Source organism: Calonectris borealis, chromosome 9 (assembly GCF_964195595.1).
Source record: "Calonectris borealis chromosome 9, bCalBor7.hap1.2, whole genome shotgun sequence".
Classification (NCBI taxonomy): domain Eukaryota; kingdom Metazoa; phylum Chordata; class Aves; order Procellariiformes; family Procellariidae; genus Calonectris; species Calonectris borealis.
The window spans coordinates 12,713,299-12,737,600 of NC_134320.1; the positions used below are offsets into that span (position 1 = coordinate 12,713,299).

Consider the following 24,302-nt stretch of genomic DNA (forward strand, 5'->3'; position numbering starts at 1 on the left):
GAACCAAGTCTAACAGTTTTTAACTACTATTTATACACATGCTGCTTTTCTTCTTGTCCTAAATATAGTAGCATACATCTTAAGTACTCAAAAAAACATTAAATAACTGATTATTCATAGAAATCAAAGGTGCCATTATATTTCATCTAACGGTCCTTTCAAGTTTTATAAAAAAGTCAAGTCTGTAACAGACATTCAGTTAGTAAAATTCTTAGCAATTGTATTTTTCTGTACAGCCAGACAGGTTAACAATGGTAAAATTCAGTTTGGTATAAAGATCCTGAATATTTAAATGTATGTTGCTCTAACTTAAACTTCTAATTTTTGTAATCTTAAGTCATGGTCTCTTTAGGGTAGGAAAAGTTTCAACTTTTAGGATCTTTTTGGTAACAGTTTACTGAGCTGACTATTCTTAAAAAACATTTTATAATACCTACACACTTCCAAAAAATACTTTTTACTTTATATAGCAATGTAATGCTTTCTATAGTGCTTTTGGGAAAAACTGAATACTTTTCAATCAGAGAAAGCATTTGTATTCTAGCTTTCTACCTTTATTTAAATTTGACCTTTTCCTGTCCCAATTTTTCTCCTATTGATTTCCTCTCACACCATTTTTTATTGGAGAATGTGTTTCTTAGTTGGAAAGTAGGCTTGAAAAGGTTAAACATCTTGTTGCCAATGCAATGCTTTTAGTAAATTTACTTGATTACTCCACTTCTTTTTCTTTGCTAAAATATCATTTGCAAATGTCAGTCAAAAGTGCTTTAGTTGTAAAAGAATATCTATTCAGTACAATGGCTTGACTTCCCTGACAGTACTTTTTTTTTTTCCCTGCAGGAATGGTGTGGTCAGATGTTAAAAGACTCTGGTATGATGGTTTAGAAGACTTTTTAGAAGAATCCCGTAATCAGCTTAGTTTTGTCATGAATTCCCTGTATTTGGCAACTTTTGCCCTCAAAGTCGTTGCCCATAACAAGGTGAGCACCCATCTCCATAGATCCAAAGCTCCTCTGGGACTGACTGGGCAAATATAATTTTAGTACATTGCTGCAAAATATGTGAAGATATGTTACACGGGGTATGTAAGTAGTAGTATGTTGTAGTTAAGTGTACTACATTAGTAATAGCCTACTATGCAGATACAGTTTAGGCTTCCAAGTTAAATGTTCTATGTAGTATATGCTGTGTAGTTGTCAACATCTCTCGTTGCATCTTGGGCTTAAGAGAAGTTAATGAGGTAAATGGGAGTTAGAAAACACATAAAGACATGTCCCAGTACTCAGCGACCCCGAACAGAGCTACTGTCTTCCTTGTAAGAACTGGCTGGTCTTCCAACTGGCTTGATTTTCATTTGGGGAAATCTCCCCATACAGCTCATCTGATTTGGCATTTGAGCTCACCTGATTCCATAGATCAGTACTATGCAGAAAGCTAATAGTAATCTCTGTGTTTAGATTGCCTAATGCTTTTTTTGTTACAGAAAGTTTTATTTAGCTTTTGATTACATATGCTCAAATGTCATAAGTGGTTGTGGTTTGTTTTGGTTTTTTTTAAATTGTTTTTTGTTTGGTGGGGTTTTTTTTGGTTTGGATAGTAAGGAAAAAGACCCGAAGACCATAGAGGAGCCTTGTCTTTTCTCTGTGAAAAGCCATCTGGACTTGATTGAAGATACAAGTTATGAAAATGATCATTCCCATTCTGTTGCATATGTTGTTAGCTGCACAGCATATGGCAAGCTGCCAGACCAATTGAATATGAATATTTTAGCAAAATTCAAGCCAGTGCAGTAGCGCCATTATTTTGTATTGCAAACTGTGATTTGACAGCTGTCTGGCAGTTGGGAGGGAAATAAACTGGTTCAGTTCTTCCCAGCTTGGTGTTTGGCTCATTTACCTATCCTTCCATTGATTCAGAGGCTGGTAATCATTTGGAAAGGAAAGCTTCATTTCTTGGAAAAAAGAGAGAGAGAATGCCATGTTGGGCTGCCTTCCCAACCATTTGGTTTGCGACCAGCACATGTGTGTAGTAGTAGTTCCTTTGTTGACATAAGAGCCCTTTGCTGCTAATTTAACTTGTAACCTTTTTGAAGATGCAGGACTCCTGTCCTATATAACAGGCACATGATTGCTTTTTTTGCCACTTTTCTATGGCAAAATTTATTTTTATAGTTTATAAATCATTTAGAAAACCAAATGCTTGGTTTACATCTTAGGTCCATATTATAAGCACTGAAGCTGTAAGAAATAAAGGAAGAGTCTCTGTAGCAGAAGGATTTGTACACATGCAATTGCAATGTATAAAAACATGTTTATCCCTGTTCCTTGCCATCTTTGGGCAGCACACTTTCGGGCAAGTTATTTTAAAGCAGCTTTGAGTTCCTTAGTTTTGAATGTCCATTTTGAGACAGCAGAGTTGGTAATATAAATGCTGAATGTTTTCAGCCAAGCCGGAAGTTAGGGATCTGTGGATATTCCGTGAATAGTTGAATAGTACCTAGTGGATATACTTTAAGGGTGTGTTTACACCAACAGTTTACTTGTGTCTTCCATTCTCTATAGTTGTTCATAAAATCCATTGCAGAAGCCCCAAGTCCTAAGTCTTTCTAAATCTTCCTAAAGCTGGTTAAGACCAGCTGTCACCACATTGCAATTGCATGTATACATTAGTTTTCTTTGCAGCATTTTAATGTTGTTTTTGACTGAGGCGTATTACACTAGACAATGCACATGTTTATAAAGTACACGCATCCCTGTTTCAACAAGCCGTGCAAAACAGAGTAGAAGAGAAAGCAAAACAGGGGAATAAATGGTTTGCTGGGCAAGTGAGTGGCAAAAGTAGGTGTTGAATTTCAATGATCTAATTTCTGGCTCCCTCTGGGGGAATGGCTTTTAAAATGCCTTTGGCTAAAAAGACTGAGATACCTGAAAGAGGTAAGCCATCTATGAATCGTATGTGTTAATTTCTTTTATGCTATTGCCTGTTTTGGAGGCAGAAGTAGGGAGCGGTGCATGGATGCATTTCTGTATTTATAATGTCAGTGATCTCAGTTTGTCCTTTTTATATTGCAGTTTCATGATTATGCTGAAAGGAAGGACTGGGATGCATTCCATCCTACCCTAGTGGCAGAAGGTCTTTTTGCTTTTGCTAACGTTCTTAGTTATCTGCGTCTCTTCTTCATGTACACAACCAGCTCTATTCTGGGACCACTCCAGGTGAATATCATTGCTGCTTGAGAAAATATTAAACTTGATCTTAATTTGCTGTGAGGAGTCTTATTGAAAAGAGAGAAAGAAGAAATTAAAGAAAGTAAGTCAGAAAGTAAGAAGTAGAAAGAAGTGATACTGCATTGAAGTTTGTTTTTTTAATCTCTCCTGTAAAACATAATGATTGAGATGGAAAAAGGTAAGAAAAAGGATGGAAGACCTAGTGTAGTTCACTTATAATATTTTTTCCATGCGAACTGTACCTATATTGTCTTTTTGTTTCCATCTGTTGTTAGCTTGACATATTACGTAAGTGTCTGCAGTTTGAAAACTGTAAGGATCAGGTTCTTCCTGTAAAGTTCTATGCGAATGATCGTCTTAATTTCTTATCTCTAAAAGATAGATAAATGAAATATGTAGCAAGGGAGGAGCCATGAAATATGTAGCAAGGGAGGAGCCATCAAAAGCCTTTCTGCTTATGTCTGTGATCTCACTGAAGTTGCACGTTGAGTTGAATTGTGTAAATTGCTTTGGCTTGAAAAACAGAAATCTCAAGAGTATTGAAATAGTCATCTATTTATAGCCAGTTATAAGAAGGGAAACAGGTTTCTTCTTACTTGGAATTTGCTGGAGCCTTCCACTGAGTAATAATGACAGTAAAAAAACACATTTTAGTTATGTAATACATTTAGTTCAGTCATCCGGAGATGGTGGGAAGAAGCATTAGCAGTCTTGTGTTGTGATGCTGGAACAGTAGAGACCACAACAGTTTCTAAGCTAAATTCAAATTTTTCACTTAAAGTTGGAATTTAACCTGGTTTTATGCAAAGAATTTAATTTTCTTTTTCTGATTTGAGAGCAGACATGGAGTTTTCTACTGAGTTTATGCCATGGAGTACTTTTTGTTGAGTTGGTTTCTGTTTTTTAAGCACAGACCCTCTCATCTTTGTCTTGGTGCTATTTGTCATGATAAACTTCAGATAAACTGGATGGACCTGAGTGCAATATGACACTATACAGAAGGCCTGCTACTTTTGAGGGTAGAGGAGGGAACCTGGACTATTATTAGGACATCACATTGAGGATGCAATTACCTTCTTCAATCCTTTTTAGATTAAAAGGAGGAAGAAAGCTTCCGTCTAAAAAAATATTGTGAGTAGAAGTCACCTCTTATTCCACTAGCAACATTTTTTTTCCCTTCTGTGGTTTTTCTGTTCAGCTTGAGTCCTCAGCACTGACTGATTTTGTTACTTTGCCAGTGAAAAGCCCGTACAAACTAAAGCACCTGCTATTAAAAGCATAGCTTACTGAAAAAAGCATTGCATATGTATACTTCCAGCTTCTCTGGCCTTGCTTCCTGGGAGACTTATGACGACAAATCAGATCAGACAAGTCACTGCTTTCTTGTACCAATGATTTTTTTTTTTAATTCATTTATTTATTTATTTTTTCCCTGATAGTGGTGTGGTTTAGTTAATATAGCTGGTTGTCAACATCGTCACTGGGTTTGCAAGTGTCTGTTGAATGAAAAGACGCTTGGAATAAATAGGGTAGTCATCCAGTGATTATACTGATGGAATTTGTCTTAACAGGTCAGATCAATCTTCGTCCTCTCTTCTAATGAACAAGACTAGTTTTAAGAGCTTTGGGCAAGAGGATGATCTGAAAGGATCCTGCAAGAAACATTATCGCTATTAAGCATAAAGGCAGAATAAATATTTGGGAGCAGCATTTTTTTTTAACTCTTGCTCTGCAACTAGAGCTATACCAAAGGAGGTTTTGAAGTAAATAATTTTGGCTTTAGGATCTAGCTGAAAACCTCCAGCTTGAAGGTTCAGCTCATTTTAATGTTAGAGTACTTTATCTTGCTGCACAAATAATTATCTTTTAGAACATGTTTGTTTCATGCAGAATAGTCCTTCTTTGAAAAGAAAAACAATCGCTTGTTAAATTGATCTTTTTAAAATCATTGTAAAAAGTGCTTTAAAAAGAATGTTCATAGTTCTTATAACCAGTTTAATATTATTGGAAGATGCCTGTTTCTCCTCTCAGGGTTTTGTTTGTTTGTTTTACTTCTTGCCCTTTTCTCTTCACCCTTTTCATAGTTGTGACTATGTTGCTGTTAATTATTTTTATATTTTTTCTTTTATACATTTTTAAATGGAAACTTGCATACTTTGAAAAAATACTAAAGTCTTGATGTTACAGTAAGATTAGGTTTATTATACAAATTGATTGAACCCTAAAGTCTCTCCACATTTTAGAGAGATTCACTGTTTAATGTGCATATTTGTTTATGTACTAGATCTTTCACAAGTTTTTTATTAGGAGGCTATGTTATGAAATTTTCCAAGTAAATAAAAACAGTCAACAGTCACCCCATTCAGTGGCACACTGAAGCTTATGTTATTACTGTTGGCCAGTACAGCTTGTGCAACAACTCTTACAGTATTTTCTGAAAGTAGGTCACAAAGTTCAAATGGTGGTAATCAAAGATGGCATGGAAACCCAACAGTGTGGAGGGCGGAAGGCAGCTCCTATGTTCTCTTGGCTATTAGAGTTATTTTTAAGCATTCAGTTACTTTAGTTATTGATTTATAAAACCTATTTCAATACAGATTTGTAAGTTGGCTGCGTGTGGTGGTTTTTTATTATTAACAGAAGATAAAATAATATTCCCCTAGATTAGATCATTAGATTTCAAATGCTTAGAAATTCTAAATACTTAGAAAGGAATAGCACGACTATATGAAGAAAGCAACTGGTATTTGGGCTGTGTTGTTACACTCTGTTCCAAACAAAATAGTGTTGGGTGATTTGCACTTTTTGTGCATTCCTGTTTCATCTACTTTGTCTCTCTCTTGCCTGCAACCATGTATCAGTTAAATGGTAAATGTTTTGTTGTGTTGTTGTTTTTTTCTTTAAAAGGGTAGATGTGATGAAACAGTATGGTGGGGATTACATTCATCCTCTGACCAAACAAAATAATTTCTGCATAGCTCTGCCTACAGTTGCAGATTCTCTATGTCTGTGGCAAACTGTACAAAGAATCAGAGAGAATCTGTTGCACAACAGGGATACCTAGTGAGTTTCCAGCAGGATGAGAGAGAGCAGGAGCTGGCACTTCATCTCCCAGTAAACTTGTACTTGCAAAACCTGACCAGTGATACAATTCTCGACTACGATTTGATACAGATTGTGATTCACATGGGATTAGGCATTCCACACACTGATTTATATAGAGGACTAGATTTACTCGACCCCATTTTGTATATTTGCATTCTTTATAATAGTATATTGTTCTTTGAAGAAGTTTATAGGAAGAGTAATTTAAATGCTGTAAACGCTTTATGCTGTGTCCATGTAAAAATTTGTGGTTACGACAAAAGTAAGTCAAGGTCTTTCTGCATTGGAAAAATGCACAAGCATAATTTTTTTTTTTTTTAAAGATGCTGTATTTGTACTGTTGCAAGCTTCTGTATAGGATATTTTGAAATGGAAACTAATGATCTGAATTTAGTGTCATGTCTTCTATACTTTACATCCTTAAAATTTTATGTGCTTACACGCCTACACATTGTGTATATTTAAAATCTTACATAAAACATACAGTGAATTAATTCTGAGTTTTGCAGATGAGCTGTGGTATACTACTTTTTGATTAGTGATGAATTATGATTCCAAATGTTTTGATTAATTCAGTGTCCTTATTAAGTGTTTTCTTAGCTTTCTGTGATGGTATTTATGTTCAAATACTTTGGTCAAGCCTTGGAACAGGCTGCCCAGGGAAGTGGTTGAGTCACCATCCCTGGAAGTATTTAAAAGACGTGTAGATGAGGCGTTTAGGGAAATGGTGTAGTGGGTATGGTGGTGTTGGGTTGACGGTTGGACTCGATGATCTTAGAGGTCTTTTCCAACCTTAATGATTCTATGATTCTATGAAATGCATTTTGTTTACTGCTTTTATCTATTGACTTGTGAGTTCCATATTACCATTGGTATTACAAATAAAGAATAAGGTGTACATACTATTGCTTATGGTTAATTGAAAGATTTTAACTTATCAAGCGATGTTAAAACTACTTAAATTTTCTTTTAACATCTAGAATTTTTCACTGAAAAATGGTACGAGGGTACCTCCTGATTCTGAGGTCTCTTTAGCATCTTAACATTTAAGTTAAACATTTAAAATGTGAATAGATTTTTTTTTTCCTTGATTAGAGGCTGAGGAAGAGAATACAAACAAAAATAACTACACGTTTTACTAAAATCAGAAATAAATCTATTTCACAGATTTCAATGGGGCAGATGCTACAAGATTTTGGAAAATTTCTGGGCATGTTTCTTCTTGTCTTGTTCTCATTCACAATTGGATTGACCCAACTTTATGATAAAGGATTTACTGTAAATGAAGAAAAGGACTGTGCGGGGATTTTCTGTGAACAACAGAGCAATGACACATTCCATTCGTGAGTTTGATATCTATGAAATAACTATTGTTCTAGCCCGAAGTTCCTAGTAATTAAACAAAACTGGAATTTTTCACTGACCTTGAGTTTACATTAAGTAAACTCACTTCTGGTGTTTACTTTATCTAACCAGATTTTTTTTTCTTGTTTTTGTAGGTTTATTGGCACATGTTTTGCTCTGTTCTGGTATATATTCTCCCTGGCACATGTAGCAATCTTTGTCACACGTTTTAGCTATGGTGAAGAATTACAGTCTTTTGTGGGTGCTGTTATTGTTGGTACCTACAATGTGGTGGTTGTCATAGTATTAACTAAACTCCTTGTGGCAATGCTTCATAAAAGTTTTCAGCTGATAGCAGTAAGTGGTTTCTGATTAATTACCAGTAATTGCTAGCTGTATCTTTGGATTTTATACAAATTTCTTCCTACGATGTGTAAACTAATCTACAGACCTCCATGGATGAGCTCTGTTTCTGAGCTCACAATCTTTCCTTCAAATACGAACTTTTTATTTACTTTAATCCAAATAAAATGGGTACTTTGCCTGTTGAACATGTGCAAGGCTTTGGCCTTCTGGGAATTGAAGAATTTCTTGATACAATGGCTGTTCAAGTCAAGATGCTATTCTTGATAAGGTGTGGTGTGTGGGAATTTGATAGGGTGTTTACGCCTTCTTAGCTGAATTTTATATTTACACTAGAGTATCTAATGAATTGAAGAGATTTGTTTTGTATTTTACTTATTTAATATTATTAACAAATTTATTAAAATACTATATAATCTATATATTAAAATACTATATAATCAAAGTTAAATAACAGTCAGTTTTTAAGTTATGAGAAAATAAAAGTTACAAAATAGCCTGTTAATATTTTTGCTTCTGATATCTGTTAATGTTTCTGATGCTTTAGAATCATGAAGATAAGGAATGGAAGTTTGCTCGTGCCAAGCTTTGGCTTAGCTACTTTGATGACAAATGCACGCTACCTCCACCTTTCAATGTTATTCCCTCTCCCAAGACTATCTGTTATCTTTTCAACAGTCTCAGTAAATGGATCTGCTCTCATACATCAAGTGGCAGAGTGAAACGTCAGAACAGCCTAAAGGTAAGAAATGATTGCGAAAGCTGTAGGCTCTGAAGCTGGAAAAGTGCTGCTTGCTAAAATGAATCAGCAAATTGCTGCATGAAGCTTCTTGTCACATGGTGAGTGCTACTAAGATAAATAGGAATTATAGAATAATGTGTGTTGCATCCAAAATATAAATAAATAAGTGTTACCTATTTCTACTTAAGTAAGATTCTGTTAACTTTCAGTTTTGGGAATTTCAGCCCCCTTCCCTCCAACCCCCAATTCCCCCAGAAATAGTCTGGAAAAAATGCTTTGATTGACTGAAAACTCATAGAAACCTCAAGGAAGTATGTGCTAGTCCAAAAAATGGTGAGGTTAAAGTATCCTTTGGGGAAGGTAATTGGTTTTAAAAGTATTACAGAAGTGTCAAAATAAGTAACCAAAAAGGATTGTCATTGTTGGAGGAAGGGATTTTGTTTGTTTGTTTGTTAAATAAATATTTTTTATTGCACCCTGTAATTTTGCATACTAATTTTGCATCTTCTTGCTGACAAAAGTAGCATTAAATAAACTAAATTCAAAGACTTTATAGAATGTGCACTGAGAAACATTCAGGGTTATGGAACTCTTAGGTGCTCATATGACGATTACCAAGTCAGGTAGATTAAAGATTTTCAGTTTTGCTGGTACATCAGATTATAATTTAATTTAAATTTTGCTGGCAATTTACATGCATTGTACATTTGTGCACATCAGGATGTATCTATAAAATAGCTTTGTTATTTTGTTCGTATTTATTCTCTGTATAATTGTATATAGGCTTTAGGGCTCAAAAATCACTTTTTCATAGTAAATGTGTAATGTTTATTTAAAGGAATGGAGAAATCTGAAGCAAAAGAGAGATGAGAATTATCAAAAGGTGATGTGTTGCTTAGTCCACCGTTACTTGACTTCCATGAGACAGAAGATGCAAAGCACGGATCAGGCAACTGTGGAAAACCTAAATGAACTGCGGCAAGACTTGTCAAAATTCCGAAATGAAATGAGAGACCTGCTTGGCTTTCGAACTTCTAAATATGCTATGTTTTATCCAAGAAACTAAGCCCTAACTTTTAAACAAAAAGTGTGTACTTTTAGATACATATAGGTGAAAGTGTTGACCTAATTCTGTTGCCAGACCAAATAGAAAAGAAGATTATTGCACAATAATACATTTGAAAATGCATTTGCATGAGTTGCAGCTAGATGTGGAAGTGGTGGAAATAAATGCAAAAACAGATACAGTAAGCTCTTAATCTTAGTGTGTATATAAAATTTGTATATAGGAATTTTTTTAATGTTCCTCAGACTGTGGCTGTCAGGCATCAGAGCTTCATAACTAACACAATGTGGTTTTTTTCTTCTATTTTTGCTGTTTGTTCCTTTTTGATACTTGTTTTTCAAGTGGGAGAAGATGGGCTTTTTAAGACAAAAATCCAGCCTATGTTTATTTTTAATAGAAAAGTCAGATATAGAATAATAGAAAATTTCCAGCACAGTTGGGAATTATGTTTGACTGTAGGTTACAGTGCATGTGAAGACTGTGTGGCTCTGAAAGAGGCAGTTCTAGTGCCAAGTTTTGTATGTTACCATTGACTGTATACTAACATTTATAGAATACAGAAAATCAAATCATCAAGACTCTTCCCTTTCGTGGGAACATTGAAATTTTGAACTCAAAATAGACCAACCATTTCTTGAATATTTATGGTTATATGTAAGACAATCAATTCCTGCTTGGATTTTTCAGCGGTGCCTCAAAAGTATGTTTTACTATACATGTTAAGATTGGGAACAGAATTTTAAAACTAACCTGTGAACTTTTAATGTTTAATGTCTTGGGGTTTTAAAATCTGGATGATAAATTATTTGAATTATTTAATTTGAATAATATGAATAATTTTAATTTTTAAAACCTGTGACTTAACAAAAATGAGGTAGAGCACATAAGTGCTATTGCTTGCAATGCTGAACAATTCCTGTGGAACGCTGTACACTTCTTTCTGTGAGAACGTATATGGAATCTGGTCATTGGACAGATGTGGTTTAGAAGGGCCTGCTTTAGACAGGTTTTACATATCCTACTTTTAAACTTGTCTTTCTTTTTTTCCTTTTTTTTTTAACCACGGTTGTTGCCAAGCTAAACTTTTTTTTTTGTGTCAGGAATACTATGTTTTGTGAAAACACGTGATTTGACTTTGCTTACAATGGACAGTAAGGGCTTTGTGGATTTTCTGTGCTAGAGGGTCCTATATGGCTTTATATGCTTATATATAATTCAAGTTGAGAAATTGTAATTGAGAAATGTGAGATTCCTGTATTTTTAATTATGAAATAAGTATATTTATGATAGCTAAAGGATTGATTGACAATTTTACTGTTATGAAGGTGCTCTTCTAAAATGGTCTTATGTCCAGAAGGCGCAGGTAGCCATAGTGGTCTTTGACTACAGTTGATTTTGGGAGGTTGATATAGTGGAGGCTTACGTGAATGTTTACTTTTTTGAAGGAATTCTTATAAAACTCTTTCTTGTAAAGGTAATATATTTTCTGTACTATGAAATTATGTATACCTGAACTAGGGTTTAATACTCTGCTTCCAGAAGTCTTATAGTATAGAGGTATTCTGGTAAGTCTGTTGGCTTTTCATGGCTTTTCAAGAAGCTAACCTCTTGTGCTCAAAGCAAAGAGGATCACTGAGTTTTGTATTTGGACTCACATCTCGTGTTTGAATAATACTCCAACATAAAAACTGTGTGTTGTCTATGTTATGTATATCCAAGAAAGGAAGCAGATAAATAAAAGCTCTTTGAGAAATATGGTTGTATTAATATTAGTCATATTTGAAACACATTGTATCAGGTACCATATTGAAAGTAATTTCTTTGTCATGTTAAGATAATAAATTTAAGGAAGGTAGCTGGTATTAATGTGTTACTACCTTTTTTCCTGTTAAGTTTATTTAAATGCCTTCATGCAGTGCCATGAAGTGATACCTGAGCTACTTCCAAACAAGCTAGATGGGATTCTAGATGCAGTATTAGTGCTTGGCACTCGGCTTACGCTGATTAGTTCATCTGGAAAGCTGGGAATGTTTATCTGTACGAAGCAGCATGCTAATTTAGCTATTTCCTATTGCTTTTGATATGTTAAGCTAGCTCGGTCGTTGTCACATGGCACTGTGTTCTACTACAGTGTAGATGTGTCCTTAGGAAGAATTGTCTTATTTCAAGGCACTTTTGAGGGGTTTGGATTAGATCTGGGGGTTGCAGAGTTTTTATTTGTCCCTGGAATACCTACCTATAAAGTGATAGATACCAGAGAGAGAAGTTTGTTCTCTGTAGTACCTTAGTTGTATGACACTTTGCATCTCTGCCTTGGTTGAAAGCTGTTGCAGTCTTCCTATCTTGGCTACTAACCAGTACAGAGTGCTTTGTACTATTTAGTCAATCTTGTCTTATCATTTAGATTTTCCTAGTTCATGTGTATTAAACATGCTATTGCTTTCTCATTTGCCAATTTAATACTGGCTGTTCCAGAAGTAGTGTGCAGATGTTGGGGCTCTGAGATCTCCCTTATGCACACTCACACAATGGTTCTGGACACGCACAGAGACAAAATTTTAGGTGTCTGTGATTCTTCTTTAAACTGGGATGTCAAAAAAAGAAAAGTTTGGAGAAGCTGGAGTTTACTCGGCTATAAGATTCAGAATTTCTTTGTACAAATTTTAGTGCAAGTCATGAAAGGACTAAGTGGGTTTTTTGAGAGTACTTTCTTTTCATGTTAATGTCTGTTTTGTCTTAGAGTTAACTTTGCCTTGATGAATGAAAAATGGAGATGGAAATTTTCATACTACCTCCATTTGCAGCAGAAAGGTCAAAACCATTCATTACTGAAAGCCAGCTTACTTTATGCTCTTGCTAAACTATGGTTTTGATTATTGTTTCTATTGAAATTATTTCAGAAATTGTATTGCAGTTAGATAATTTTGATTCTGTTTGGTTGCAAGTTGGATTTTAAATGTCTGAAGTTTACAGTCATTACATCTGCTTTTCAAAACTTGTAATAGTGTTACCTATGTTTTGTAACCAATTCTTACTTGAGAAAACTGGCACTGCTCTGTGTTTAAGTCCTGCCTCCTGTTCCCTGTTGCAGGGCTACTGCTGCCAGTGCTTTGATTTGGGAAAGAAACTAGTCTAAAGGGAGTGTTGAGAAGAGCAGGCTGGAGCTTTCCCTACCTACCATTTGGGAGAGGAGGAGCAGGCTGCCAGACTCTTCTTGCATCACTGAAAAAAGTTGCATGACAGATGGTCCTGTCATCATAAATAAAAATAGATTATTGTAGTTCAAGACAGTTCCGAACATGATTTCCACATTGCTTCTCCCCAGGCTGCTGCTGAGAAATACGGAGAGCACCGTGCGTAAAACCCCTTAATTTGCATAGGAATCAATAGTGAAAAATTAAAATTACAATTTAAAAATTTTAAAATTACAAAATTACATCTGCTTTGCAAACAAATGTTGCTGTCATTTCCATGGAGAAACGCTGTTTGGTTTAGTCAGTAAGGCAAAGGCCTAGCAATCTGTACAATGTGGTTACAGCACTGAGCTGTTTGATGTGAGCTGTCAGCACAGCCTTTTTGTACCTTTGTGCCTCCCTCTGATTGTTTTGTCTCCTGCCTAGCTACCTGTTAAGTCTTCGGAACAGATGCTGCTGTGCTACTGAGTTGCACTGTGGCAGTACCTCTTGGCATTACATATGAGAATCAATAATTGAAGAATAATGGCAATCCACATTCCACTACTGAAATAAGCAATGAGTACTTAGAATAAGTATCTTTCATTACAGTTTCCTGCCCATGGTTACAGATTACCAAAAGAACTCTGCTATGGTATTTATATACAAGGAAAACAAGTACTTAAAGGGATCTTAGATTTTGTTCCATCCATATCATTTTTATTAGTGTTCAAGTTTTACCCAGTTTTAAAAGCATGTATTTCATACCTGCTTTTGACCAAAATGTTCTTCAACTTCTCAGTATTTACCTATAATCTGTTGCTATTTCTCCATCTCTGGTTATAGCCTTTCAGTTTCAGAGTAACAAATAACTGTATACAACAGACAGACCTGACAAAGATCTCTTAACATTATAACATTGTCTAACTGCTTCCAGTCTGTTGCTTCCCTTATTCTCAAAATAGCTACTTGTTCAACCTTTTGCATATAGGAATGGAATAAATTAGACAGATATGCTATTATTTATACTACTGGTGCCAGACTGAGTATTGCTGTATTGTCCGTTCTTTCACAGTAGAGACAAAAATTTAAACTATTTGCATGTGTACTTTACTGCCACTAAATTAATTCCTTCCTACCTCCTCCCTAATTACCTTATGGAACTTAATAGTGGCATTTACTAACTAGATTATAGTCATCAGTAGAGAAAAGCATGGTGCCGTTTTACAGTTGTCTAATTCTTTGAAGAGTAAATCCAGTTCCTATTCAAATCAATGATTCGGTGACATCCATGGAAGAAAAATCAGTCCCTTAACCAGCAAGTGTAGTGTCAGTCATACTATGCAAGACCGAAACCATCAAAAGCGTGTAAATGATCAAAAAAGTCTCTCTATTTATTTAGCCTGCCCACTTTATACATAATGAATAAATAGTTGGTGTATGATTTAATCTTAAAATATTTTATTAAGCACAGATGATAATGCAGAAATCCATGTAATAAAACAACTTCAGAGAAAAAGCTAAGTTAAAATGAGTTACTATAAATATTGCACTTAGAATTCTTATTTTACATACATGTTCCTTAAAAAATTGGACAATTATAAATTAACAGCTTCCAAGTAATTGGAATTTGATACATTTGACATCAGATGGCTGGCAAATCTTCAGCTTTAAGACTTGGGAGGATCTGTTCTCATCTTGATAGGTATATGTAATGGATACCACTTTGTGCCAGGGTGTGCTTAGGTGGATGGGAGGGAAGAAAGGGTGAGCATGGTCTTAGTGTTGAGTCAGTTGTATTTTCATGACTTACAGTAAGTGAAAATTATTTTTCAAGAGAGATGATAGAATGCAGCTGCAGAGTTTAGTTTTAACATGTTTTGTTTTTCAAGGCATTTAGGATCTTTGAGTTCTTAGTCTTAAAACTCATGACAAAGCTGTTGGGAAAGACTTTGCCTCTACCGTCTTCTTCTACCTGGCCCATGATGATGTAGTTTAAACCTACAAAGGAGAGCATGATATTACAAGACAGAAATTTAGGATGTGATTTGGTAAGTATAGTTCTTTATCTATGGTCTCTATTCATTTGCACTCTGTTACCAATGCCTTTTCCTTCCTACCTAAAGCATATACTTCCTTACCCATCTTTGCCATGCTTGTTATGCCATAAAGTACAGTTATATAAAAATCAAGTAGATATATAGCTAAGTGTCTACTACATCATTAAATATATAGGAGATATTCATTAAATGTAGACTGTCAAATGAGTCTGACAGACATTAGAAATGTAGTATAAACACTGGATAACTTAGCTACTAACAACCAAAGTGGAATATGTCTCATTTGTTTTGGATATTTTCTCATTTGCTCAGCTTTTAGAATAATGCACTTAAGGGATAATGCACTTAAGTCTTTTCATTCCTTTTTCCTCCCCCAAAGACATAAACATTTTCTAGATACATAGAGAGGCCGTCAGGCAAGCAAGGTGGGCTTAATGTGTGATAAGCCCTGGCTTTCGAGAAATAGAATGGATTTGCATATTTTTATGGCTTAGAAAGGTTAGGGGTTTGCAAGGCCTTAGGCTGGAAGGAGTGGTGTTATAGGGGTATAAGCAGAAAAGTTTAGATATTAAGTAATGCCTATTAAATAATTCATGGAGATTTAGGAAGAGAAACAGAAGTGTGTGGTTTGCCTAAAAGACAATTTGTTCCACCAAGGATATTATTGTGTCTCCCAGGCAAGTATCTAGTTTCCAGAGAACTAAAGGTAAAAGCAAAACCTAGTTTCTGACAAGGATTTTTCACTTTGGTACTACCCACTTTGAATTAATATGCTTAAATACCAGTAGTGTCCTGAATGTTATCATGGTTTTTTTTATGCTGATTAAATTATTTTGACTGTTTCCTGCTCTAGTTCCATTTAGTTCTCCTGTTCTACCTCTTTACTCAGGAGGCAGAGCCGAAAACTGTTCTATATTTTACTTAGTTACTTCAATGAAACATAGTCTCAGTATTTCTTACACCACCGAATAGGGACCCCTTGTTACATTTAACTGGAAATTATCTTGGTTGATCTACTCAGTATAATACTGTTTAAGATAACTATAGAAATACTGGCTGTTTGCAGATATAGAGTGGGCTTAATACTACTAGTATGTCTACAGTAAAGATGTAAATATTTACGGGAGAGAAGGAACAGGGAAAGGCTGATTTTTGTCATTTGCTGTGACATACTGCTTTTCTAGGTTTAGCATGCTGTTGGTTTTCCCTTCTAAATAACTGTATGAAAACTAGCTCCAAAATACATACATGTAAAAACAAAATCTAACTGAGCTTTTTTTGAGAGAATCAAATCAGATTTTACTCTATATCACGTGGGTTTACAAAAAAAAAAAAAATTTTTTTCAAACTCTTTTGATCTCAGTGAGCCTCATCCTTTAAAAGTAAAACTTAAAAATGCAATATAAACCTGGATAACTAGTTATTTTTATCTTAAATTGATTATAATTTTAGTTGCTGATTATAGAAACAATTATTGTAATTTCACTGATTTTTGTGGTCATATTTCAAATAGCAGTTTTCAAAACTGTTGTCTTATATAAACACACAAAGCAGTTATTTTTGTGTACTTACCTCTTCTGATGAGAGGACACTGCTTACATACAACAATAATCTTGGCACTCATACTCTTGCCAGCTTGTTGAATTGCTAAATTTCCCTCCTTATATACATTAATGATTGATATTGTTGCGTGCAGACTGCCAGCCCGCGTTATTGCTGTGATTACAGTTCCAGTTATTACTAGAAGAAAAGACATTTGATACATTTTTATTATTTTTGAGACATAAGTGTTGAGGCATCCTAAAAACTGAGTAAGTATATTAGTCCATAATAAGGAAACAAACACTACTGGAAACAGTTACTATAAATGTGGGTATCCCTTGTAATAGATAACTCACTACTGACAAATTTTGGTGGCACCAAATATAAAACTGTTCTTAGAATCTATCAGGCTCTTGCAAGCCCAGTTCTAGGTTTTGATAATTTCAATTAAATAGTACAATTTGATACTACTTTTAATGACTGATTTTAAAACAGTGGACAAGTTGAATTGAAAACTTTCCAGCCAAAAGCTGAATTCCCAGCTCTCTGACACTCTCCAGTGAGTAGCAGGGAATAGTTAATGCCCTCGGAGCTAGATTTTGATCTGTCTGAGGCCTGATACTGACACAAATTTGCCAATTTCAGCTAAATTTAGACAACAGATTAGACAATCATATCTCCCAAAGACTTCTTAGTATGAAAAGAAAGATACCGTTTTTTTCCTAGGATGACTAGATTAATTTGTGGGCCATCCTTATTTATCAAAAGGGAATGGTAAATGGTATTAGCAATTTTTTTTTTTCTCAGATGACCTTTTGTAAATAAGCTATTCTATCCTAGGATCAATTAGATCTTCAGTTATGAAGTATGTACAGTTGGATTTATTTTACAAATCTGCATAATCCACATTTTGGGTTAGGCATTTGTAAATTTGCATATTATCTTCCTTTAATTCAGAGCTTTTAATTAAATGGGAATGTTCAAGTTCAATCAAAAGAGAACTGTGGATGTTAAAATCCTGGGCATTGCAGTTATATTTCTAGAATCAATAAAAATGAAATTCATGATGAAAGAGAAATAGCTCTTATTTTCTAAATTCATAAAGTCAGCAAATAAACTTGGAATAAATCATTTTCTACAAACAGCACACTTCCTGTTCTTACCTTAGGATACACTTGCATTCACAATGCATATAAAAAATTTTTACTCATGCCATGGAAAAGACTGAAAAATTTCAGGTATTTCACAAAAGGTGAGAGTGAATGTGATCTATTACCCTGATGCTAGAGGAAAAAGAACAAGGTTTATATAGTGTCATTTGCCATCAACCACAAGAGCTGAGGTATGGTCAGTAAGAGGACACCTTTTTTTTTTTTTGTTGGGCCAGCCTATACTGTTTGCAAATTAAAACAGGCTGGTGGTCAAGAGTGTTAAAGGGTCATGCTGCAGTGTCTCCATTCTACTTTAGAATACAGCCACAGCCCTCAACTGTTTTCCTAGCAAAATTATGCAAAGCTGTCCCCATTTTCCTGAAACAGCAGATTTCCTCAAATCTCTTGGGATTAGCTATAAAGTTAGAGAGAGTTACATTCAAACAAACAAACAAACAAAAAAGGGCGGGGGGGGGGGGAGTTGTCGCATCAAACTTTTAGGCGTGTTATAGGGTATTAAAAAAAAGCTTCCAGTATTAATATGGGAAAATACTCTTGAGACATAACTGAATAAATCAGCAGTGACAATGCCATCCAAATATACAGCAGACATCATTTTTCCTGAGTGATTTGTGTCTGTGTACAGAAAGCAGTGCTTGTAAAATTCCATGCCTCCTAACTTCTTTTAAAAATATTTTGGAAGTCTACAAACTGAATTGTGGAATAGTCAACAGGTACAGCATAAAATGTGTATTGGCTGGTTACAGACAAATGAGATGACAATACAGTAATTGAATCAATACTTTCCTGCAGGAGGTTGTCTAACATTGTCATTTGCTTTTCAGATTGAGAAAGTATGTTTGTTTGAGACATATGTGCAGTGCCTATTTCGGAATATCTCCAAGAATGTATTGAGTGAAACACAGATACTAATAGCAGATACACACATAAGATGGTGTAAAAATATATGTAAAAATATTAATGATAACTCAGAACGACATCTGGTAAAATTCCTATGAGTCTAAAAACACACTGCCAAGTGAATAATTAAAAAGAAACAAACTTCGCTTACTTACCAAAGTTGCTTGAACAATAATTGCTTTCGAGAGTCCCGCTCCTCTTACACTTTTGCTGGCACAGGGCAACTGTAGGTTTCACAACTTTTTCAAGGGCAAAAAGTAAATTGAAATTGAAATGAGGTATTTTATACAAATGCAGAGCAGTATGTTTAAAAAAAAAAGAAGAAAGATGAATAATCCTGATGTATACATTAACTAGACCTGGTATTGCAAGGGATGAACACCACAATAACAATATTCCTTTTCTCTGCCATTACCTCCAATCATCATCTTTTCGCATGTGTCTCAGCTACGTATCTGTTCTAGCGACCTTGTAGAATGGGATGTTACAGAAAATTTACATTTGATTACAGTGTGATCTTAAATATGTAACTTATTCAGTGTGGTTGCCTGTTGCCATACAGCCCTAATAGTACACTTAGTGTCATAACATTATATTAGAGTAACACTTCAGAGGGAGGGGGGTGGCCTTTTATCTGAAATTACTGGACTGTGATGGAAGAGATCAGAGTTCAAATTCCTGACTCTTTTTCCTAAATTTTTCACATAGCTTATAATTTTTACTGATGACATTTTGAAACAAAACATAATGTTTGAGGTATCTATTTAATATTAGGGGTTGACATTTCCTTTCTAAGCGGCATGCTTTGTTTATAAACAAGTGAATAAACTTTGTATTTTTTTCCTCCTTGGGTGGATGTTAATGGTCTCTGTACTTTAGTCAGCTAACCCTTTCTACAGAACATGTTGAGATGCAGTATTTTTAAGGCTTTTATGTCCTTTTCAAATTTGTTTGGAATTGGTCAATGACATCATAATTATTGGAAACATGGAGCTGAGACAGATTAAAAAAACCCAAACCCCTACATAACCCTAATTTCCAAGAAAAGCTAAATTAGTTATGAAGAATATCTTTGCATTTTTTTACTTTCTTTAGAATGGACCATTTTGCAGAAGTTTTATTCAGCCTATACTTTCTGAAAAAGAACTTCTGACTTATTTTCCAATCAGTAATTTATACTTGTACTTCTCTTTTAATTGAATGAATTGATTCTTTTTATAATTTTCCAAGTTTCTGACATTCATCTGAATGGCATTAAAATTACTTTGTCTTCAGTGTTATGCCCATGACTGTTAGGAGATCTGCATACTCACTGTTTTGCCTTTCAAATTCAAAGTTTAAAAACTGGACCCCATATTTTTCATTGATTTGGGGTTGTTTGTTCTTTTTTTTTTTTTTTCCCAGACTTCACATGATTGGTATTCAGTGTGACTCTAGAAAACTAAATGCCTTCCACAAGGAAAAGTGTTCTGAAGAGCAAGTTACTATATCTATGGAGGTATATCTGGTCATATTCTACATGATGTAGCCTCAGTCCTACAGTCAGATCTACACGGTCCTGGGAGTGAAACTCCCACTGCTATCACTTCCACTGCCTTGATGTGTCTTCATAGTTCTTTCATACCGGTATGTATTTCTATTTTTAATTATACACTGAGTTGCTTTTTATAAAGTGACTTCTGTGTAGAATACAATGTAGAAATAATACATTATATTCAGCTCCTAGAACTTGAACTAAATGATAATTTTCCAAATTATTATTTCAAATTACAGTTAGTGCTTGGCAAGGTGCCATGGCATTTAATTAGTTTTCCTGTCTCACAGCGTCAGTTGCTAGGTCAGGCAGGTACCTCCTATCTCAATGCTACATGCAGCACAACAAAAACTAAGAATTTAATGTTCCTTGAGTCTTTCAATTCAGTGTCCGTATCAGGAAGATAAGAAATGTAGCAGGTAGATGAGTCACAGATACATGCCAGTATGGTAGCTGCCAAAAATGTATTGAGGTGCTCTGTTTTTTATAAATTTAAAACTGGGATTATGCATTACAAAATATTTTTGTTTGGTCCTCTCAGGGTTTTTTTTTGTGCTAACACTTCAAGTTTTACTTTTGAGTTTAGTAAATTTTGGTTGGTGACTAACTTCGTTATGATTTGTCAGTAGAGGCTGCCTATTGTTTGTACAGACAAGTAAGGTATTTTAGCAAAATATGAATTGGAGAAGAACTGAATTAAAAGTTTAGTTGCCTACCATTTTACATGTAGCCATATTGACAAACAAATGCATGACTTGATCCAATCAAATAAAATTAATTACTTAACCATATGTATTGAATTAATCTTCATTACTTTTATTAATGTATTGTATAGCATTTATTTATTTCTTCAAGTACTAATCATAGACTCATAGAATCATTAAGGTTGGAAAAGACCTCTAAGATCATCATGTCCAACCGTCAACCCAACACCACCACGCCCACTAAACCATGTCCCTAAGCGCCTCATCTACACGTCTTTTAAATACTTCCAGGGATGGTGACTCAACCACTTCCCTGGGCAGCCTGGTCCAAGGCCTGACCACTCTTTCAGTAAAGTAATTTCTCCTAATGTCCAATCTAAACCTCCCTTGGTGCAACTTGAGGCCATTTCCTCTTGTCCTATCGCTTGTTACTTGGGAGAAGAGACCAACACCCACCTCGCTACAACCTCCTTTCAGGTAGTTGTAGAGCGCGATGAGGTCTCCCCTCAGCCTCCTCTTCTCCAGGCTAAACAACCCCAGTTCCCTCAGCCGCTCCTCCTAAGACTCGTTCTCCAGGCCCTTCACCAGCTTCGTTGCCCTTCTCTGGACACGCTCCAGCACCTCCATGTCCTTCTTGTAGTGAGGGGCCCAGAACTGAACACAGTATTCGAGGTGCGGCCTCACCAGTGCCGAGTACAGGGACACGATAATATTTTTATGTAAGATAGACACTGAGGTAATTCTTGAAAGTGCCTATTAAAGTCAAGTATTTTATTAATGCCTGGAGTTCTGTGCAAGTTTGAACAGGTCTGATTAGCAAGATAATAAGCAAAGTCTATTTGAACTGGACACTTCTGAATGCAAATGATTGATCAGAAATTTAACTAAACTGTAGAGGTTTGGTGTGCTTTGGTTTGTTTTTAAGATCAGAAATGCCTACACTATGCGTAATTGATCAGACATTGAAAGGACTCTTATTTCTGTCTGCCTGACAAGTCCTTTTGAACATCTTCCCTCTGTTGTCCTCTCTCAGCCGACTTTGCATTGTTTTTATTTTCTAACACTGATGTTGTCATAAAAATTGATTTGGAATTAATTAGTAAAGTACACCTCTTTTGCACGTGCGCACACAAACAGCTCACAGAGCAAAACTCAATGGCAAAACCCTGAACACAAATGCAGTGTGAGATATCTGACAGCCTGGATTCATTGAGACCAAGTTGAACTAACAACTTCGTTAAGAAGTGCTTTGTAGTGAAGAAGACCTGAATTATTTATTATTAGAGTAACAGTCACATCAGAATGATTTACAGGTCATTATGACTTCATTTTTATAATGTTTATTTTCATCTACTTAAAACACCTTTCATTATCAGTATTTAAGCACCACAGCTTCTTGGTTTCCTGCTGACAGGCCATTGCTGTCCTGACTTTTGATGCGTTTTAAGTACAAATCAGGTTGTGTTGCAAAAACATCATAACTAATTTGGTTTTCTGCTATAACTGTATGTTAAATCTCTCACGTTCAGGTTATAGAAATTGTGAGAATTTATCCCTTCAGTATCTCAGTAATGAGGCAGTTTTGGCAATACCTTCGGAGAAATCCTCTTCTGATCTTTCATACATGCTGTGTAGTCTTAAATATGAAAGGAAACTTATTTTTACTGTGACATATTTCTTTATAAGTTCCAATCTCTGATTTTTTTTTTTAAATAAAAATAATTCTAGGAGAGTGTCATGTTGTCAGGATGTCAACAGAATCTGAAGAGGGCTCAGGTGGCTTCTATACCAAATTTGCTTGATTTTAATAACTATATGAAGAAAAATATGCTCAGATTTTTACATATTAACTTGTATAGAAGAAAGAGTTCCTTTGAATAAAACTATTTCCTAAAATATTTCTTATACAAAAGAATTTTGTTCATCCATTCTTCTATGGAATTTGCTAGTTAACTCTCAAAAATTGAGAAGAGACGGGAAAATTCTCTCAGCTGGGACGAGTTACACTGAACTCCTGCCTGGATAGATTTCCTTTTAATAATGTTAAGTAGATTCTCCCTTGAGTATATTAAGATACTCCCTTGAGTATATTAATTTTAATTCATTCTCTCAACATTTGAAATACTAACAAACCATAAAACTGTAATTTTTAATATACTTTCTATGACATTTTTCCATAACCCTCTCCTTGTCCTGGAATAATTGATTTTTCAAGAAATGAAGTAAAGCCAGTAAAACTTACTTGAGGTAGCAGAGACTGTTGTGGTAGTAGGCGGAACCGTAGTTGTGGGTAACTTTCTTGGTCTGAATTTATAATGGCCAATAAAACCATCAGCTGTTAAGCTTAAATCAGACAAAAACTGAATGAGCAACTCATTTCTCTCAGACAGAATAGGCCTGAAATAGAAAAACAAAAGAAAATATTTCCATTGTTTTGAATGTCAAAGACAAAAAGTATTAATAGCAGTCTTCTTACAAAAAAAAGAGAGCGCGCTTCACTTTAATTATTGGTCTGAATGCAGCATCTGCCCCCAGACTAATACTAAAATACATGTTTCTTTGCTGGCATGTCAGACACTGGTATTACGAGTATGGAACTCATTCTGATGAATCATCTAAATCTCTGATTTCTGAAGGTTATGTCAGTATGAGTACCTTCAAATTCTTCTGTCTGACTTCATTGCAGACTTCACTTCCACAGAATGGAAGGTTCTAGATTAACACAGTGGGAAAATACATTGAAGAAAATTCTCAGTTTGTAGTGGAGGTAAGTAAATGGTTTTTTTTTATTTATTTGTTTAATGAAAAACGTATTACGCATTTGGAAGGCCTTGAGAAAATGAATTCAGTGTTGGATTCTGTAATTCTTTGACAAAAACACTAAAAATAAAATGTTTGGGTTATTATTTCTGTGGGCTCAGTTTTTGTCAATGATTGGATATTCATTACCAAGGCCTTGAAGAGCTAACGGAGTTATTTTCTTAGGATTTGAAATGTCATGAACAAGCACTGTTCAGTGTGTTAGTTTTCAGTTCACAAACTGCATAGTACCTTCTGTGCCACTAACTGCCTTTGGATGTGGATGTAGTGCGATGAGACTTCATTCAAGACTACTGTTAGAGAAAATCATACGGAATGCAAGTCTAGCCAAAACAGCATTTCTCTCATTCTTTTGAGCTTTCCACAGACTTTGTTTCAATATTCATTAATAATTAGTAACACAAATTTTTCAAGCAGAAACACAGTTTTTGGAAAGAGGAAGAAAAATAAATATAAGGGCAAAAGGTTCAAAATAGAAAGTGGTTTTAAGATGTAGTTTTACTAAAATGACTGTGTTGTTTTTTCCCAGCAAGTCTGACAGAGTTCATGA

General features: G+C 35.0%; 2 protein-coding genes across 8 annotated transcripts in view; one reads left to right on the plus strand and one right to left on the minus strand.

Annotated features, from left to right (window-relative positions):
• Positions 1-11,602, plus strand: part of TRPC1 (transient receptor potential cation channel subfamily C member 1) — a 25,598-nt gene extending 13,996 nt beyond the window's left edge. For 2 of the 7 annotated variants that reach the window (XM_075158309.1, XM_075158311.1), the window contains 6 exons: positions 841-980; positions 3,072-3,215; positions 7,500-7,675; positions 7,832-8,033; positions 8,587-8,781; positions 9,620-11,602. In XM_075158309.1, coding sequence (XP_075014410.1) covers positions 841-980; positions 3,072-3,215; positions 7,500-7,675; positions 7,832-8,033; positions 8,587-8,781; positions 9,620-9,847 — 1,085 coding nt within the window. In that variant the 3' untranslated portion in view covers positions 9,848-11,602. Of the gene's footprint in view, positions 1-840; positions 981-3,071; positions 3,216-7,499; positions 7,676-7,831; positions 8,034-8,586; positions 8,880-9,619 lie in introns of all 7 variants that reach the window. The other 5 variants (XR_012674852.1, XR_012674854.1, XR_012674853.1 and 2 more) reach the window with 5 other exon arrangements.
• PCOLCE2 (procollagen C-endopeptidase enhancer 2) overlaps positions 10,564-24,302 on the minus strand; it is a 32,222-nt gene continuing 18,483 nt past the window's right edge. The window contains exons 6-9 of the mRNA XM_075158313.1: positions 23,175-23,329; positions 18,850-18,933; positions 16,653-16,820; positions 10,564-15,021 (exon numbers count right to left, since the gene is read on the minus strand). Of these exons, the coding sequence (XP_075014414.1) occupies positions 14,891-15,021; positions 16,653-16,820; positions 18,850-18,933; positions 23,175-23,329 (538 nt within the window). The 3' untranslated portion in view covers positions 10,564-14,890. The remainder of the gene's footprint in view (positions 15,022-16,652; positions 16,821-18,849; positions 18,934-23,174; positions 23,330-24,302) is intronic.